The 18,635-nt window shown below is 44.6% G+C and overlaps 1 protein-coding gene across 1 annotated transcript in view; it reads right to left on the minus strand.

Annotated features, from left to right (window-relative positions):
• Window positions 1-11,036: 11,036 nt before the first annotated feature.
• Window positions 11,037-18,635, minus strand: part of LOC138567790 (olfactomedin-like) — a 187,653-nt gene continuing 180,054 nt past the window's right edge. The window contains exon 6 of the mRNA XM_069646282.1: window positions 11,037-11,905. Within this exon, the coding sequence (XP_069502383.1) occupies window positions 11,037-11,905 (869 nt within the window). The remainder of the gene's footprint in view (window positions 11,906-18,635) is intronic.

Raw genomic sequence — 18,635 nt, forward strand, 5'->3', positions numbered from 1 at the left:
AACTTCCCGCGCACCCCTGAAATCCACGTACACGGCCAAATCGCGTGTGGAACTTCCCGCGCACCCCTGAAATCCACGTACCCTGACAAATCGCGTGTGGAACTTCCCGCGCACCCCTGAAATCCACGTACCCGGCCAAATCGCGTGTGGAACTTCCCGCGCACACCTGAAATCCACGTACACGGCCAAATCGCGTGTGGAACTTCCCGCGCACCCCTGAAATCCACGTACCCTGACAAATTGCGTGTGGAACTTCCCGCGCACCCCTGAAATCCACGTACCCGGCCAAATCGCGTGTGGAACTTCCCGCGCACCCCTGAAATCCACGTACACGGCCAATTCGTGTGTGGAACTTCCCGCGCACCCCTGAAATCCACGTACCCTGACAAATCGCGTGTGGTACTTCCCACGCACCCCTGAAATCCACGTACCCGGCCAAATCGCGTGTGGAACTTCCCGCGCACCCCTGAAATCCACGTACCCTGACAAATCGCGTGTGGAACTTCCCGCGCACCCCTGCAATCCACATACCCTGACAAATCACGTGTGGAACTTCCCGCGCACCCCTGCAATCCACGTACCCTGACAAATCGCGTGTGGAACTTCCCGCAAACCCCTGGAATTCACATGCCCTGCCAATTCGCGTGTGAGACTTCCCGCGCACCCCGGTATACACGCACACGTATTTTTTGTCAGCGGGTGTCCGTGTTTGTGGGTACCCCTTTGCACGTCATTTGTCCTGGAGGGCCACAGTATAGGACATTCCTCATGGCTGTATATAGGTGCTATTTGTTGGCGCACCTTTTGGCGCACATTTCTTACAGGCGCAGAGACGCTACCGCCTGCTTTCTTGTGGCGGTCGTGTTTGTGCCTGTGCGCTGGTTTGAGCGTGCGCTTTTTTGCCCTATTCTATTCCATGAATACGTTTTGTAGGCGAGCGTGTGGGCGTTCCGCGCAATTGTACCCTGTACTTCCCCCGTGACGCCCACATTTTGGCAAGTTGTTCCCCATTCCGAGTGTTACGCCCCGTGTTCCGCCTACTTTTGTTGCGTGCGCCACGCTATGTGCGATTTTCGCTGTGGCCTGTGCGATTTTCGCTGTGACCTGGTGCACGCAGTTAGATTGCCTGTGCGCCAACGTGCGCCGCACACTTTTTTATCGCACATCCGATGGTTTTCTCGCGCACGGCCTTCCATGAATCGATGTGCGCTGCTTTTCGTGCGATTTTCGCACTTGCACTGCGATTTTCGCTATTCCACTGCGATTCGCACGTTTTTGGCCACTTACGCCGCGCTAATTATTCCATGAATCGGCCTGTCATTTGGCACTTTTATCTGGTTTTCCTGTAAACTGCGTTAGTTCAGAGAGGCATAGAGAGTGTCCTGCAATTTTATTAAATTGCCCAGTAAAACTGAATTAGCACACAGAATTAAAGTTGAGGAGTTTTTTTAGCAGCAGGGATTCCGATTTGAACCTGTCAGTTGAATTGTGTCTGAACATTATGTTAGGAACTTATATTTTTAAGCAGTGGTTTGTTTAGGTCATAGATGAGGTGAATTGCTAGCATTTAGCAACACAGGTCTTAGCAACACAGCAGTGACTATTTGTGCACCTTAATAAAATAATGTAAACCAAGCAGAAATATTTTAATACATGATAAATATTTAGTGAATATTTTTTTTTAGTTTGAGATCTGTGTTGAAGAAGGATGCATCATTATCGGTGCATGGTTTTATTGTGATAGTTGAGGAACACATGCAAAACTGTTTTGAATAGATACTTTAAAATATACATCAGCTTGATTATCGTGCAAGCTTTCAGAAAAGACCAGTGTCTGATGTAAATGAATTTTCTGTTTCTGTTCGTTGTCAAAACATGTGCAAATGAAAACAAAGTATTCATGGACAGGCTGTTTTCAAAAACACTTCCCATTCACGGAAGGAAGAGCCCAAAAGCAAGGCATGAGAGAAAGGAAGTAGAAAGTTAGAATTAAATCATTGACTTACTAATTGTTTTATTTTAATGACAGCTCTCAGATGAGTCAGGCAGGACGATTGATGGAATAGAAAAATTCCTTTTGTAAACAAGAATTTCTGTAATCTTCAGTGTGAGGAAATATCCTTTACTTGTTTCAAGAACTCAGTGACTCACCAGTGGAAAAATACATCTCCAATAGAGTCTGCTTGTGCAAATTGCTCATCCATTTCCCATGAAGCCTAAGTCTAGTTTTCACACTGCAATGAGATGCAACTGTTAAGGGTGAGAGTATATCTCGCCACCCCTGTATGCTGTATTCACATGGATCTTCTCCTCTGTCTGCTTACCTTTTCTCCCTCTTCCCCCCCTCCCCCCCTGTCTTGCTCATATAGTCTAAAACCGAGGGGATTCCTGATATGATTTCTGGCTTTTGGAACAATGAGGGAGCATTTTAAATAGTGACATCACCCTTGTAACAACACAACAGACTGCTTAACCAAATGAACTAAATGGGAATGAGACGTGTTAGCTGAGAGCCTGAATATGACTTGTTCAGGGACTAAATTACTTCCTCAGATGTGGTCCTGCTGTGGTATACCGAATTCACAAAGCTTAACACTGGATCAGATATGGAGAAGCCTGGAGCATCTCTGTGATGTCCTTCAGCAAATTCTTGTGAATTGCATTTGCATGTGAGCTTCTCAAAGATACTCCAGGCATCTTCAGATATGTTTCAGATTTCAGCTTTGTGAATCAGGTAGCAGTTGCAAGTCGGAGTGACTAGTCAGCAGGCTTTTGAAGGTGAAGTGTGACGTACTGCTATCAGTTATGAAAGGCATGTATGCAAATACAATTGCAGAGAAAGAGGTTCTGGACACGGTGGGCACTTAAAATCGACACACTGCAACATTTGAATCCAACCTGGAAGGTGGAATGCAAGGAAGCGAGGGAAGGACAGAGGACCACTGTATTAAAGAGAAGCTGTATTTGTTATGTTTTTTTTTAATTCTCTTAGTGACCTCAGTTGGACCAAATCCCTTAGCTGTATCTGCATCCATGCGGGTTGCTGTTGGTACTGAGGAGGACTGCCAAACATTTTGATCCTGGACTGCCCCGGTGAGTAGCACCCAACTAGTATGTGTGATGAATTGTGTGGAGTCATCACTAAATCCTCAACGATGAGCTGTTCCCATGTGGCCAGGGGACGTCATCCGCTACCTGATGCTGATCCTGGGGGTGGTATTATGAGGGAGAATCCTATGGGAGGAGACGACTATCGGAAGATGGTGGCAACATCATTGGAAGAGATGCAATATTCTGCCCTATCTTCTGAAGAAAACCCCTATGACACCCAAACTCCTGATGGCCTACTGTAATTCTAGTAAGAATTCCATTTATACCTCCAACAGACATCATACACACCTAACATATCCTGTTTATGATGTTTTTCTAAGTACAACTCAACAGCCTTACTTTGGAATACATATGAACTTTAGGGACTCCAACTCCCATAAAGCCTCAAGTACTGAGACAATGAAGAGGAGGAAGCAGTTGATGCAGATTGAAGGAGGACCAAAGCTGAATGCGCAGACTAGTTGTTTGAATGGATTACTAAATCATGGGACATTTAAAAATGGCATCCACATCAGAAGAAGCAGAATGAGAGAGGATCGTGCTCGAGGATGTCAAGAGGACAGGCACATCCATGCCGCGGGAACGTGAGAATCACTTATCGGTGTGGCGAGAAGGGAGAAGAGATGCAGCGGGTACCTGTGGAGGACCGTCGGATTATCAGGAGCAGCATAGGAGCTCTCTGTTGTATGGCCATGCCAAGAAGCATCCGTCTTCGGCCCAGGTCATGGTGAGGAGCTGCCGGGTGAGCGCAGAGCTCACAGGAATGCTAGAGGAAGGCCCACAGTGTAGAGGAAGCCGTCACAGAGGGCAAACTACCTCACAGGACACGCCATGGGTCGGGAATGCTGCAGAGTACTGGTGAGTCTACCCAGAGCCATTCGGGAGCCAAGGGTGTACCGACCAGCGTGTAACCCAGTAACTGAATTAAGAACATTTGAACATTTCAATACTGACCAAATAAAGTGCAAGGGCAACAGTTTGAAAAGTCTGAATATGTGAAATGTCAATGTGGGGAAAGTTGGAGTAAGTGTTATCCTAAGCTAATAAATGCAGATAACATAAAGAAAATGACAACACTTGAACGAGTCCCTCTATGCAAAATGTCAATTTGGGGAAAGTTGGAACAAGCCTTATCTTAAGTAAACAAGTGAGAATACAGCAAAGAAATACAAATGTGATATGTTTTTAAGGACACCGAAAGTTATGAGTGTGCCAGGCAGTTGACATTTAAAATGGGGAAAAAGACCTGGAAGAGTAGTAACCCAGGGGATGTACAAGACCACAGAAAATTATTCCTGGCAGGGGAGTATATAAGGCAATTCAGCAAGCGAATAGAAAGTTATAGGCCAGTGTGGGGACAAGATGCCTGTCAGGGTAGTATACCAAGGGATCTGACTGACCCATTAAAGGATACCTTGCAAGAGAGTACACCAGGTGATCCACCAAAACTGTCAAAAGGACGCTTGTTGTAAAGAGATACTTTTGCCATCCTAATTGATCGTTGAGAAACTGTTGTTTGAGAAATACATTTTCATTGTTCTACCTAAACATCCAGGGGATGGGAAGAACCCTCTGGAACCAAGGAATTCGCCTTGGAAAATACTTTTTTTGGTTGGATTTATTTATTTGCTTTTGATCATGAACACTATTTTCCAATTATAGGTCAGAGACATTTTCTTGCACCTTTAGTTGTTCATTGTAGTGTAAGGGCCATGTTAGAATGTTTTGGACACACGGACAGTTTATAAGTTTAAAGACTTGACACAGACTAATCTTCAGTTTTAGTTACTTACGTAGTTAAACCCTCTTCAGGATAGGGATAGAGAGGCATTTATCTAACCCATTTCTGTTTAATCAACATGTCTGATATTGAAAACACAACAACATTGTGTCCGCCTCTCATTTCTGAGCCCTCACATATGCAAATGGATATTTCTCTTCTGTGAAGGTACAGTAAGATAACAAGTGATTGTGGACTCTCCTGTGTCTAATACATCCCATATAACAGGTTATTTTAGCCATGTTCTTTCTCAATAGGGGCCTTTCACCCTTTGTAAACTTTCTAAAACTTTGGGAGTTACTAAGTGTAATCGAGAGGTGGACCCCTTACTCACTGTGCCTTAGAGCATCTCATCTCAGTTCACCTCACTGAAGCATCCCAACAAGACCGAAACACATGTCTGGGGTCGCTGATAGTACTCTTGTTGAGAGCAGAATTGCCTAGCATTTCAGTGCTGGACTACTTTTGTGGTTGGGACCAGACTGATAATGCATATGGATATTTCTCTTCTGTGAACGGTACTGTGAACTAAAACCTGGTTCTAGACCATCCTGAGTGGGATACATCCCATGGAATAGGTCTCAATAATAGGGCTTCTAAACTTTTGTAAATCCCTTACCTTTATGTTGTTGTGATAAAGAACCTTTAACCTTAGATCCTGGATTTGAGTTGTGTGTTGATTCCGTGGGTCTGACATATGGTGTCAGAAATGATTAGACTCGAAGAGCCCTACTCCCCCCCCCCACCTCCACTAAGCCTTGTCAAGTTACCCATATAACCACCTCTTGGTCTGCTAGCTTAGACATGTACAGTACTGCAGAACTGGTAGTCCCTACCAGGTGTAGCGCTCTGGTCTTAACTAACCTGTAAATGCAACTTCCAAGGTGGGACCTATGGTGGTATTCGTCTGAAATCTGGGTTGGCAGCAAACCATGGGTTGGGCGTAGGAGTCAGGGTAATGGATAAGAACCAGAGAAGAGTTGGAAAAGTGTTGCTCATTAATTATTGCTTGGATACCTAAGTGGGAGAAACTGAGCCCCCACTCACTGAAATATGAAACAAACCGAAAGCATAGCCCCTTCTAAACTGCCATCAAAAAGAAAACCTTATCAGCAACAAAGAGGTCGGACGACCTTGACCATTCTTGGGAAAGTGTTTTTCGCCACATTAGGAGTGAGTCCCGCTAAGTCCTTCTTTTCTTTTTCTATTCGTTTATCCTCATTCTCAAATGCACCTGTCCAAGTGACATAACCTTTCTCGAGGAATCCAGACTCAGTAGTTTTAGAGCAACTTGCTGCTTTCATGCTAAACAGTCTGCATGTGCAGGCGGCTTGAGTGCAGGCTCGTTGGCCGCATGGGGAGGAGGTGGTGTGAAGCGCCGTAATTGGCCACCTGGGCAGGGGGTCTGGGTGCCGGCTGATGGGCTGCATTGGAGAGGTTTGGGGTGCAGGCAGTTGACTTCCCTGGTGTGGGGGGTGCTAAAAATGGCCAGGCATTCTTTGTGGCTGGGTGTGTCACTGGGATGCAGAGCCGTCTCCTTTCATGTTGTTGCAAAAGTTTAACTGTGCTAGGGGGTGATTTAATGTCCTCTCCCCACCCTGTACTTGATGATTTATTTCTGTTTGTGTCTTCCTGTGGGTGTGGTCAGGGATTAATTGGCTGTTTAGTCCCTCCTGTGCAGTTATTCCACTTTTACTCCTGTGATTAGTACCTAGTCTGAGCAGGTGGTCATTTTGGATTTTAAAGTGAATTCTAAAACACGTTTCCACTTTCAGAAGTATTCCTATATAGATTTTTTAGGCAGATATTGTCGGAGTTATTACGAGGCAGTGAATGTGCATGTTATTTTTGTGTGGATTACCTTACTTCACATTACGGTATTCACATATGTGTTTTCAGGTGTTGGACTGAGGCATTATGCCCGTTCCAAGCATCATTTGGTGGAGCGTGAAAGTGAGGCCTATAACCGTTATGCCTTACTTGTAAACCTCACTTTTATGCACCGCTTCCCCAGGAAAATGACCCACCCAGGTCTTTGATAATGAAGGAAGGGCCTGTTAGGTTACTAAAATTCTCCCTTGGTATTGTTAAATTAATGGCTTTCCTAATTCCCGGGACCGCCTTTGGAGTTGGCAGCCTATCACTGGTTGCCGAGAAGAGCTACCAGCCTTGACAGCACTGGTTGGAATTGTAAAGTAACTCTCTTCCATCTTTGGCCTAGGTTGGCACACTGTCATACAGCAGTACACAGTAAAATGTAATAGCCCCTAGAAGTGGGACACCTGGTTAGAGGGAGGGATGCCAAAATGGGGATACAACAGTACACAGTAAAATGTTATAACACCTAGATTTGGGTCACCTGGATAGAGGGAGAGACGCCATGGTGTGCAAAAATAAGGTATCAAAACAGACAAAATTGCTTTTACGCACTTGATATAAACTGCATAATACAAATCAGTGTAAGTGTCTGCCCACAATTTATGTTTGTGGTAGGCATTTATAATGGATTCCAATGGAATCTGCCTACTTTTATCAGCTGGAGAAAATAGGTGGATGCCTTTGAAATCTGTTGCCGATTTCCCAAATGGGTTAAGAAATGGGCAGACAAGAACAATCTTCCCTGCTTCTAAACTCTGACTGGCAACCCAGATCGGTAAAACTGTTAAAGGAAGTGGTGGTTATCCTCAACACCACATTTCCCACTACCTTTTACTAGACAATTGCTCCCTACAGCTTTTACAATAGCTTACCCATCTTTGTACATGGCCAGGCTCTGTTCAACTTTCTGGAATGTCACGTAAGTCTCTTATTGAATTAGTAAGGGCATGTTTGCCTCAGGGATGGATACACTTGCAACCCCATTCCTATATTTAAATTCTCTATCCCTCATTCAGCTTTTTAAAGCCTATTTCTACAAGAAACAGAAATCAAATGACCCCCAAATCCTTTACCCATTATCCTATTGTAAAACATTTTACTTCAATAACCACATGAAGCTTCAGAAATTCCTTTACAGTCACCAAGATACCCTAATCCAGATTCTGAGGCCGTGACGTTTCCCCACATCTGCAAACTTCCCACTTTAGCTTAAACAATGACCTTCATTAACTATCAAAGCTGTTTCCTTAAAAGAGTTTGCCCAACCTATTGGTTCATGTTCGGATGTGGCCACCGTTGGTAACACCCCAACCTACCCTGAGTGTCTTACTTTGGCCATAGAAATTGCACATCCTCATTATACTAAGCAACACTATGCTTAGCCCTGAAACCACATTTGTATGTTATATCACGCCTTCTTAACCACTAGTTTATAAAGCTCTACCTCTGCACCCTAGCAACTCGAGTGGGTATGGAAAGCAATCAGGATGCTGGCAAGCAAGCATACATTCCCTCCTCTCAGTCACTTCTGACTCCCAGGCTCAATATTGCTTGCCCCGATTATCAATTGGGGTCTCATCATCGGTCTACTTTGCACAGTGAATGACCGAGCCAGCACACAGGGGCCTCCTCCTTCTGTGCTAGGCCTCAGAGAAGACGCAGCAGCATGGCACAGATTCTGATGTGGTGACAAATGCATAGACTTCTTTTTGGGTTTTGGCGTATTTTTGTGGCACTTGCGCTACAAAATTGCCAAAACTATTTTTATAGTAGAGAGAGAGAGGGAATGGGGGTTCTGAACTGAGAATATCTGGTAGGTATAGCAACCAGCAATGCCACTGCATACAATTTCCAAATCACTAACATTTCTTTTTCCAAACTCCTCCACCATGCTACCCAATATTTGCTCCAATCAACAGATTTGTAAAAAGCAGGTCGGGTGCCGGACTTTCCATTTCCCAGAAATGCAGTGATTTAATTTTGGGCTATTCTGGGCGGTTCACAGATAATTGGGGTCCTCTTCTATTCTCTTCTATTCTCCCTCTACACTTCCCCCCATTGTTTCTATCATTACTTCCTTAGGCTTTTCTTACCTCTTCTATGCCGATGAGTCACAGATCTTTCTTTCCTTTTCGTCCTTCTCGGACTACATTCACCCCTTCCTCTCAGCCTGTCTGCTAGCTATCCAATCTTGGAAAGTCTTTTCACTATTTACACGTAATTCATCAAAAATTGAAGTGCTTTTCTTTCATGATCTCACCATTCCTCCTCCTCTTTCTCCGTCTTCTATCTCTTTTCCCCTTTCTTTACTCCCTACCTCAACTCAAAATAATTTTTGACTCCTCCCTTTCATTCTCATCTCATTTATCTTGTCTTCCTGCTCCTGCCGATTTCATCTTTTCCATATCCGTAAAGCCTGCCGGTTCTAAACTTGTCATGGTTCCAAAATACTAATTTTGTTCTTAGTCTTTTCCCATTTATTTGTTTGTTCTTACTTACTACTAGGTCTTCCTGCCTGCTGTCTAGGTCCACTCCGGTCTATTTATCATTCTTAAATCCACATTCTTTGCAATCTTTCTCTTTATGATTCTGTTTCCTCTGCTTTGCATTGTTGCTCCCCTCTATCTTTCTTCCTAAGTCTCCTTTTATTCTCCTTCTCATTCACTTCGCGCTCAGTCTCTTTCTTCTGGTTGTCCCTCATCCTCCCCTCTCTGTGCCTCATCTTGTTTCTGCCCTTTTTCCCTTCACACCCCTAGGCACTGGCATGCCCTCCCTCTTTCTAAATGATCTCTGACTTCATTTGCTTTTTTCAAAACTTGATCAAAAGAGCATTTACTCGCTAACTAATTTTGCTGTCATATCCTATTGTTGTAATGTTTTAACCTCTGTGAAGCGCTTAGGTGCTAAGCGCTGTATGAATAAAAACAAATATAAATGCAAATACCCCACCCTCCACCAATCTCTCTACCCCACCCACCCACCATACCCCCACTCTTGCTACCCCCAGCCACCCACCCTTCCCCTACTCTCCCTACCCAAACCCTCTACATCCACCACCTTATCCCCACTCTCTCTACTGACACACCCCAACCTACCCCCACTCTTTCTACCCACACATACCCTACCCCCACCCTCTCTACCCCCAGCCACCCACCCTACCCCCACTTTCTTTACCCCCACCAACCCATGCACCCCACCTCAACTCTCTCTACACCCACCCAACCCCCATTCTCTAGACCCACCCTCCCACCACCACTTTCTACCCCTCTCATCCTTCCTCTCACTCTCTCACTTTATTTCTTACCCTCTCACTGTCAACCTTTCTCACTCACATTTCTTCCTGCTTATCATCAATGGCACCCTCCCCAATCTTTTCCTCCCTTGCTATATTCTCCTAATTCTCATGCACACCCGTGCCCCTTATCATATCCTCCTTTCAAACTTTGCACTCTCCTCCTTGCACCATGTTGCCTATAAATGCCAAAAAAACAGCAGTAAACTCCAAAACTATTGGCTTTGCCAATTTTTGTTATAATGTGTACTGATGAGGCAGCATGCCAAGTGCGGTTCTTGTATTGTGGGGCACTGGTAAACAGGGTGCCTAAGAAAACACAAACATAACAAAAAGATATGTTGCATAAAAGGAAAGTAATGTTAATGAATACATGGGAGAGAGGTTGGTATTAGGTTTAGTGGTTTGGGAAGTCGGGATGCTGCATTGTGGGCTTGGGCCATTGCACCATGGACCCGAAAATTGTACTTGCCCCACAGGCCAAATGTTGCCAGTCCTCCTCTGGGCCTACTCTGCAGATAACAATGGAAGTGACAATTTTCAAATCAAATATGAAATGCAAAGAGACACTTTTCAAGTGAAATATAAAATGTAAGTGAATTTTTATTATTACCATACATGCAACATCTCATAAAAGCTGTGCAGATTACTGGACAACTGTGTAACCAAATTGACCTGCATCATTACATTTGTTAAAGTGGATTCCAGCATTGAAGGAAAACCATTCTTAAAGGATTAAATCGCACACATTGACATTTTCAAATAAAAGCTTCTTAAGGCTCCCGTCCACAGAACGAGCTTGACTTGCTGGGGCAGTGATCCAGTGAGGCACATCATGGATTTGGAACAGGCAATGAATAGAGTCCCAGCTGACAGCTCAAGAGAAATACCCAAGATTATAGACTGTTTAGCAAACAGATTCAGGATTCATATAATCCTGACATGTCCTGCAACATGCCACCAAATCCACACCTCCTAGATGCCGTGCGAAGTAATTTCAGCATTTTTAAGGGTGGGAGAATATTTTGGCTTCTTAATTTGTGGAACAACTTTTTTGAAGGTAACATCATAAGTGACCTCGTAGGCATCATTGAACATATAGAGCTTGTGGTCGTTTGGATTGTAGCTCAAGCTCTGAACTGTTCCCATCATCTTGTCTATGACAATGTTCATCCTGCTTTCTTGACTGGTCTTGGTGTCATACGTGTAGAATATCTCCTCCTTCAATGAGTTTAATGTCCGTGTTGCATAAAGTACCCCACAGATCATGAAGGCGTTGGACACCCCACGCTTATACAGGTTGGTGGTCCAGCTCTTCTCTATGGTCAGGGAGCTGGCATTCAATTTACTAATCACAATGTCTCCAACACTCTCTTCTGTGGCATAGATAACCCAAAGCCCAGCTTCATCACCAGAAAAGTCTATATCCTGGTAGCTTACCCCAGAGTACGAGAAGCGGTTGTTGAACGCTGCGTTGGGGAAGGTCTTGCATTCATTTATATTGCTTTGAACATCATATTTGCAGATGTCCCCTTTGTTAAAGCTGTTGTAATACAAAGTCTTATTATACAGAATCATCCCTCCCCCCTGGCCTGGGTATGAAGAATGGTACTTGTCTGTAGGATTTCTAGACAATAGAAGGTCATCTAAGGTTGGATAGATACGGACAAATTGTGCAGTGCGGCCATCGGTTACAAGCGGAGCTATCCAATAAAGGTCACTATTTTTGGTGTTCAGGAGGGAGTCCTTTCCCCAGCCGCCATATCTGTAGCTGTAGCCTTTATAGTTGAGCTGCACCACGTAGGGTCTCCCCACACTCGCAAGCCCACCATGGTCACAGGTACCTGATGAAGATAAAAAAGAGACCATGAAACATGCTCCTCAGTGAACTGTCATGGCTGTTGTTTGATTCAGACCCATTCTTTTCCCCTGTGAGTATGTCATCAAACACATGAATCAAGCAACTATAAATGATATCGTCACACAGGGGGAACACCAGCTCCAATTTGGGCATCAAAACTATAGAGCCTTCACATCCATTCTTGCCATCTGCATGGTAGGCTAATGACAATATCCAACAAACTGTCCATCTAGCACAGATTGGCCCTCATTACGACCTCGGCGGTGGCCATGCCGCTATTGGCGGCATTGCTGCTGCCGAAATCGCGTCCGGGTCTGGGTCCACAGAATGAGGAATTACCGGGCCATTCCGAGTTCGGAAGGCCTGGTAATTCCTCCCTCCAAGGACCCGGACCCGGTCCTTCCCCATTCCCATTTCAGCCCCAATAGGGATGAATGGGAATGGGAGAGGGAGCAAACAACGGGCCATTATGAGTTGGCCCGTTGTTTGCTCCCTCTTCCCCTTGCGGGACCCGGTAAGCATGCCTGGTTTGACCAGGCGTTACTTCCTGGGTCCCGCGAGGGGACCTCGTAATGAGGCAGTACGGGGTAAACGGCGCCGGCACCTTTTACGGCGCCATTAACCCTCTACCGCTAGGGTCGTAATGCGGCCCACTGTCATGCTGTCAAAGCGGCCAGGTTTCTCTGTTCCATTTGGAATCTTTCAGTCTGTCCAGGTTTTTTTTGTTGCACTGCATGCCGGGACTTGAAGGCCCACCCTTGCAATGGGAAAAACAAAACTGCAATTTCCAGAATGAAATTGGAAGCAAAAATCAGTACTGCCACGAGGTGGCATGCATGGAACTGGGAAACTTGGCAGGGAGGTACAATTATGCTTTTCATGAGCTAAAACACGCTTCCGTGAAACCCATCAAATTCTTAAATTGCAATATTTAGCTCGAGCTTGTCACCTTTAACGCAAGGCAAGCGTTAGTATGTCTTCGTGGGACAGTATGCACTAGAGAACAGCAGAGTAGAACAATTTTACAAATCCAAACTTGGGAGTTGCACACTTCAAGAAAGAACAGAAACAGAGCAACACGTGTAATGATAACGTGAAACGTGATATGCAAAAAGGAGAGTGACGCAGGAGCATGTTCCAGAAATATGTGTCAGTTACTTTGATAAATGGGTGAGGGTGCCCTGTGTAGGCTTGAAAGTAGAATGGGTAGACAGCAGTATGTGCTGGAAGTAAATAAACGGTTTGCATTTATTTAGAAACAACTGAAAACTCTACAAGAGCTGTCACAGTCCATTCAACAGCTTTTATGTTTTTAACATTCATCTACATGACAACACGCCTATGTTATGTTATATTATAGTGAACTTTTAAAGCACACTATTACTACTGAAGTAGCAGGATGGCGCGAGGAGAAGTAATTTAAGGGAACCTCACTGTATTTGGCCATTCAAAATCTTTACTAATTTGATTGAATATGTGCGTTTTCATATGCTATTTCGAAATGTATAATTGTCCAGAGTGGTTCTCAACCAGATTAGTATTTTATTCCAGAGTGTTTCTGTCCTACATGCAACGGTGCAACCTCCTAGCTTTGATTTGGTGGTACGAAATTGTAGGCAGTCCCACCTTCTGCCCACTGATTCTATGCATGATATAAATCTACCCAGAGAATTGAGGGCAAGCAGGGAGTATGAACATTTCCACCAATTGGGGGGGCAGGGTATGGTGAGGGTTTAGGAATGTTCTGCATGCAATGAATGGCCAACATTTCCCTCACTCCAGAGAATGAGGCAGCCAGAATTCTTCCGTTACCTGATTGGCTGAGAAGCCTACTATTCCGGTCTGTGAAAGCTCATCCTGGTTCCCATCTGCCCATGGTAAAAAAGAGAAGGGAATTCCAAGAATTGTGCTCCATGGATGGTGATAATTTTGGAAGCAGAATCAGTCAATTCCGTTTCAGCCCCTAAATGTTCAAATGTCCTGCGGTAATATTGGGACCATATAAATGCCATAACAGAGAACTTTGCAGAGGTTTACAATAGAGTTCCTACGTTACAGTAAGAGTTGCATGTGTCGTACCTTGCATAAAGTGTCATCACATGTGCATGCTGTAGCACGTTACTGGGATTATTTTCAGAACACAAATCTCTGCTTACTAGACTGTGTCGGGATCGTGAAACAAAACCATTTCCCCCCCTGCCCCCCGCTTACATTTTAGATGAATAAAATAGCATTTCTGTAAAGTCATTTATTGGCCCTGGTTGATAAACAGGGAACTGAAAGCAAATCTCCAATGAAAAGTTTTAACGTGGGGAAAACACAGGTATAAACTAGAGAGTATCGGGATCTACCTGCCTGTTAGGGATATTGCTCTCCCTCTGGTTCGCTGTCTAATTTCACAAGGGTTATAGCACCCAGTTTGCTACTTGACAGTCTCAGGGATATAGCACCCAGCATGCTTTTTGACACTAACAACAGTTTCAGGGCTATAGCACCCAGTTCGCAGTTGATCTCTCCAAGGTATCTAGTACACAGCTCACTTCCTTATAAATTCTCAGGGTATAGTGCCCAGCACAGCTCCTTAAACTCCCCAAAGCATATAGTGCTAGATTAACTTCCTAAAGGCACCCAGGAATATATTGCTCATCTTACTATGCATGACATTCTCGGGTGTATGGGCAGAGCTCATCATGCTCCTAGGGATATAGTGATCTTCTGGTTCTCACAGTCCACACCAGATATTCTCACCCTCTGGTTGGTACAACCTCCTGCATCAGTTTCAATTCTTCAGCTCTCTTGGGAACCTCTAGCCCCTCATATTCTTCCAGATCTGTAGGATCTCCAGGCTCCTTCTCTGTCTCTGACTCTTTCCAGGTGTTCTTCTTCTTAAAGTCCTTTTGGCATTATAGGCCATGTAGCCTTCTTGGTTTTTCTTGGAGTCTCAGTGAGCAGATCATTCCATACATGTTGCATATTTTGGTCAAATCTTCTTTTGCTGGGATTATGTTGTGATGACGTCTATATATAGGATATATTTACATTTCTAGTGATTGGTTCTTTTATGGAGGAGTATCCCTGATCTAATATACCGTCACCACAACGATCCCACCTCACAATGTTGGGCAACAAAAAGGCTGATTTTAATCTGAATATCTCATTTAATGTAAAATAACACACCAAGGAATTAAAGATACCATTTCAAGGAAGTCCCCCACAATATTTAAATGAATACAGGCAGCTATTGTACAGAAAGCAAAACACAACCTGCCTCCCTGCTATTGGCTTGCTAATGCTTTCATTCCATTTCAGACAAACATCCACACCTAGAACAACAAATATGAATGACTAGTCTAGACAATAGATTATATAGACACACAAATTGACATTGATTATTTGAATCAAAAAGGCAATGCCATTAACATTATAACATTTGGAAGAAAACAAGCCACTTATTTTTCTCTGAAACCATTCACAAGTGTTGGCATCAGAGACAAATATTGACTTAACACATGGCTCTCTTCTTCCAGGACAGATTTAAATCTTAAATGTTGGACACTATTGGTGATTTGCTATTGGTTCCTCATTTGGGAATAGATACAAGCATGTTTTGTGGGGTTGACTTGGTTACAATTATTTGAAAGGCTTGTGTTCAGAAATTCAGTTTATTTTTGGAAGGCTGGTGCAGTAGTGACTTACTCTCTGACTATTCGCAAGGAATCAGGTTCCCCTCTCAAAACCCCTGCTCAAAGTGATAATTACGGAATAGATTTCAATCACTTCATTGACTATGGTGGATACAAATTACAAAGTCTTGTCATTCCACATTTCAATTCAGAATTTTGCTGGGCTCCAGAGATCCATATTGCTGGAGAAAAGCCTTATAATGGCGATCCTACCAAGGGTTTCAATATTAGTTATCAATCACAAAGCATATATGCCTTGAACTATATACCCCCTCTCAGTGTGATAGCTTGTAAACTGGGTTCTCCAAAATACCATTAATTGCTATCTGGCTTTAATTAATTCTTGGGACATTTGTCTAGATAATTTGGGGTCAGTGTACCTACTTTTGGCTTATCTTTAAAAGGACCAGAATAAGTATGAACATCAACCAGTTTCAAGTAGCACCAACAGTCAAACTCCTCCTTTCAGTTTGTACACCCACTTTCAAAATACCACTCAGGCAATCTGGTTCTGTCTCAGAGAAGGCATCTGCATTCAGTTTCATCTGGAAAAGGCACTCTTAAGGAGATTTCCATCAGCTGCTTCCAGTTGTAATGCTATATCTGCTTTGCTCCTGCTGGACGGGCTCTCTAACTGTGGTGCTTTCCTAACATCTCTGATCTCTCCCTATGTGTTTGATTTGAGTTCAAATATCTAACAAACTCCACCTATACATCATCATTTGATACATAATATTTTAATAGGGCAGAGTCTGTTGGATTCCCTTCTTGTAAACACACTTCCCAGCGCTTCATGATCTCTGCTTCCAAAAGGTCAGGGTTTTCCCAACTCCCTTGGAAGCAGATCCATAACCCAGGTTCTGAGTGCCAACCAGTCCCAATTGGGACCTTTTGGACCCAGTCCTGGCGCCAGTGGCACCAGGCTCATAAATATGCCCAGTCCCAGCGCTGGAAGCGCCGGGCTCATAATGCTTGGGTGGACTTACCTGCAGCAGACCATGCTGCTTACTTGCCTGCCAGTTCAGCCTCTGATCCTCTTCTGTTTGGAACTACTTTTCCTGTTGGGTGGGGCAGGAGCCACTCCCTAGATTCAGAACACTGGAACTCTTCTGGAAAGCAGGAACTCTTTTCTTACCTAGGCGTGGCTGTGGAAGGAGACACCTAAGCACTACAGGAGGCTATTTAAACCACACCCGATGGATGAATCTTGCTTTGCGTTATTCTGCATCCTCTGCAGCAGAACGCTCATCGTGTCTTCTGCATCTGATCCTGGGCCTAAGGAAAAAGGCTTACCATCCTGAATCCAGTCTTCAGCAACACCTATAAAGACAAGAAAGAACAGGTTAGCATTACTGTCTTCAGTGACAGCTCTTCACTTACCTGGTCCATCGGCTGTCACCAACGCCTCGCGCTGCATTCCGGCATCTGAAAGACAAAGGCTTACCTACTCTTCGTGCGCTCCGGAGGTCTTCACACTGCATTCCGGCATCTGAAAGACAAAAGCTTACCAACTCTTTGCACGCTCCGGAGGCCTTCGGCGCTGCATCCCGCATCTGAAAGACAAAACAAGGTGCGTTTAAAGACATTGGGGAACTTTAATACTCACGTGCCATTACTCCTTTCCACATCTAACCCAGTGGGTATTCCGGCACCCTGCAGCCGCTCCGAACTTGTACCTGCAAAATAAAAAGACAGTTAGAGCGCATCGTGAAGCAGGCAACAAGCGCTTACTTACGTGCTTCCAGGCGCTTCTATTCATCACACGGGCTCCATCTTCAACTCACTTCAGCCCGTCAACCGCCATCGCCGGAACCCTGCAAAACAAGAAACATCATTACTAAAGACTTTGAAGAATTACTCGAAACTTACCGTTCGTGCAGTAAACGACGGACAGCAGTCCTCTGAAGTCAAGAGGCCTGCTCCCCTTATCCAGTGAAGAAACTGGTTACAGCACCCTGCCCCGAGGCAGATGGAGAGCACAGCGTTCACTTACCTAAGGTGAGAGCGTTAACCTTTGGGGATCTACAGGAGAAGAGAAAGGGAAGAAGAGAGAGACATTCAATAACCCAGTTCCTTAATCCCATATTTTCTATCTGCAGACATCTTACCCTTCAAGTCAGACATACAGTGCACAGAGGTCCAGCCCAAAGAGCCAGCCGTGTGTTGCACATCACCTTTGCAGATACGGTATAAGCCCAGTCAAGACCGGCGCCTCTACGGGAATCAGGTGAGCGTTACAGAACGCAAAGCCTACCACAAAACTCCCGTCCAGGCGCTATGGAAACCTCGGATACCGACCACCTAGCCCAGTTACTTGGGGAACTAAGGGCAGAAGTGCATGAAGCCCGTCAGGAAACGAACGCTCTAAGAAGGGAACTGATTATTTCCAAGGAGCGAACAGATGATCTCGCTAGACAATTGCTACAGTCACAAGCCGGACAGACCCCGTTACCCGCATCTGGGGGAAATCTTCCTTCTACATCCTCTATGAATCCAGTGCAGATCAACCTACCTGGGAATGTACCTCTGGCTCCGCCCGAACAATTTTCTGGTGACCCAAAGAGGTTTGCAGTATTTATCAATCAGTGCCGGTTGCATTTCTTATGCCGGCCAGCAGCCTTTCCAACTGATCAAGCTAAAGTAGCTTTCGTGCTTTCGTACCTTAGTGGCAATGCGGCAGACTGGTCGATCCCTCTAGTAAATCAAGATGATCCGGTCCTCCATGATTTTCAAGCTTTTCAGCTCAGTATGGAAAAACTGTTCGCAAGACATTCACAGGGGCAGGCCTTGGACAATGAGCTTCTTTCGTTGCGACAAGGTAATCAAGACCTTTTGGCTTATATTGCGTCTTTCAACAGACTGATAGTGGAAACTCAATGGCCTGAGGACAAAAGGATTACGCTGTTTTATAGAGGTCTATGTGGAGAGCTCAAAGATGTGTTAGCCCAAGTAGTGAATCCCCCACAAGATTGTTCGGACTATATAGACTTAGTCGTTCAAATAGATCACAGACTGCAGAACAGGAAGGCC

The sequence above is a fragment of the Ambystoma mexicanum genome, chromosome 2p (assembly GCF_040938575.1).
Source record: "Ambystoma mexicanum isolate Mex_15411 chromosome 2p, UKY_AmexF1_1, whole genome shotgun sequence".
NCBI classification, from domain to species: domain Eukaryota; kingdom Metazoa; phylum Chordata; class Amphibia; order Caudata; family Ambystomatidae; genus Ambystoma; species Ambystoma mexicanum.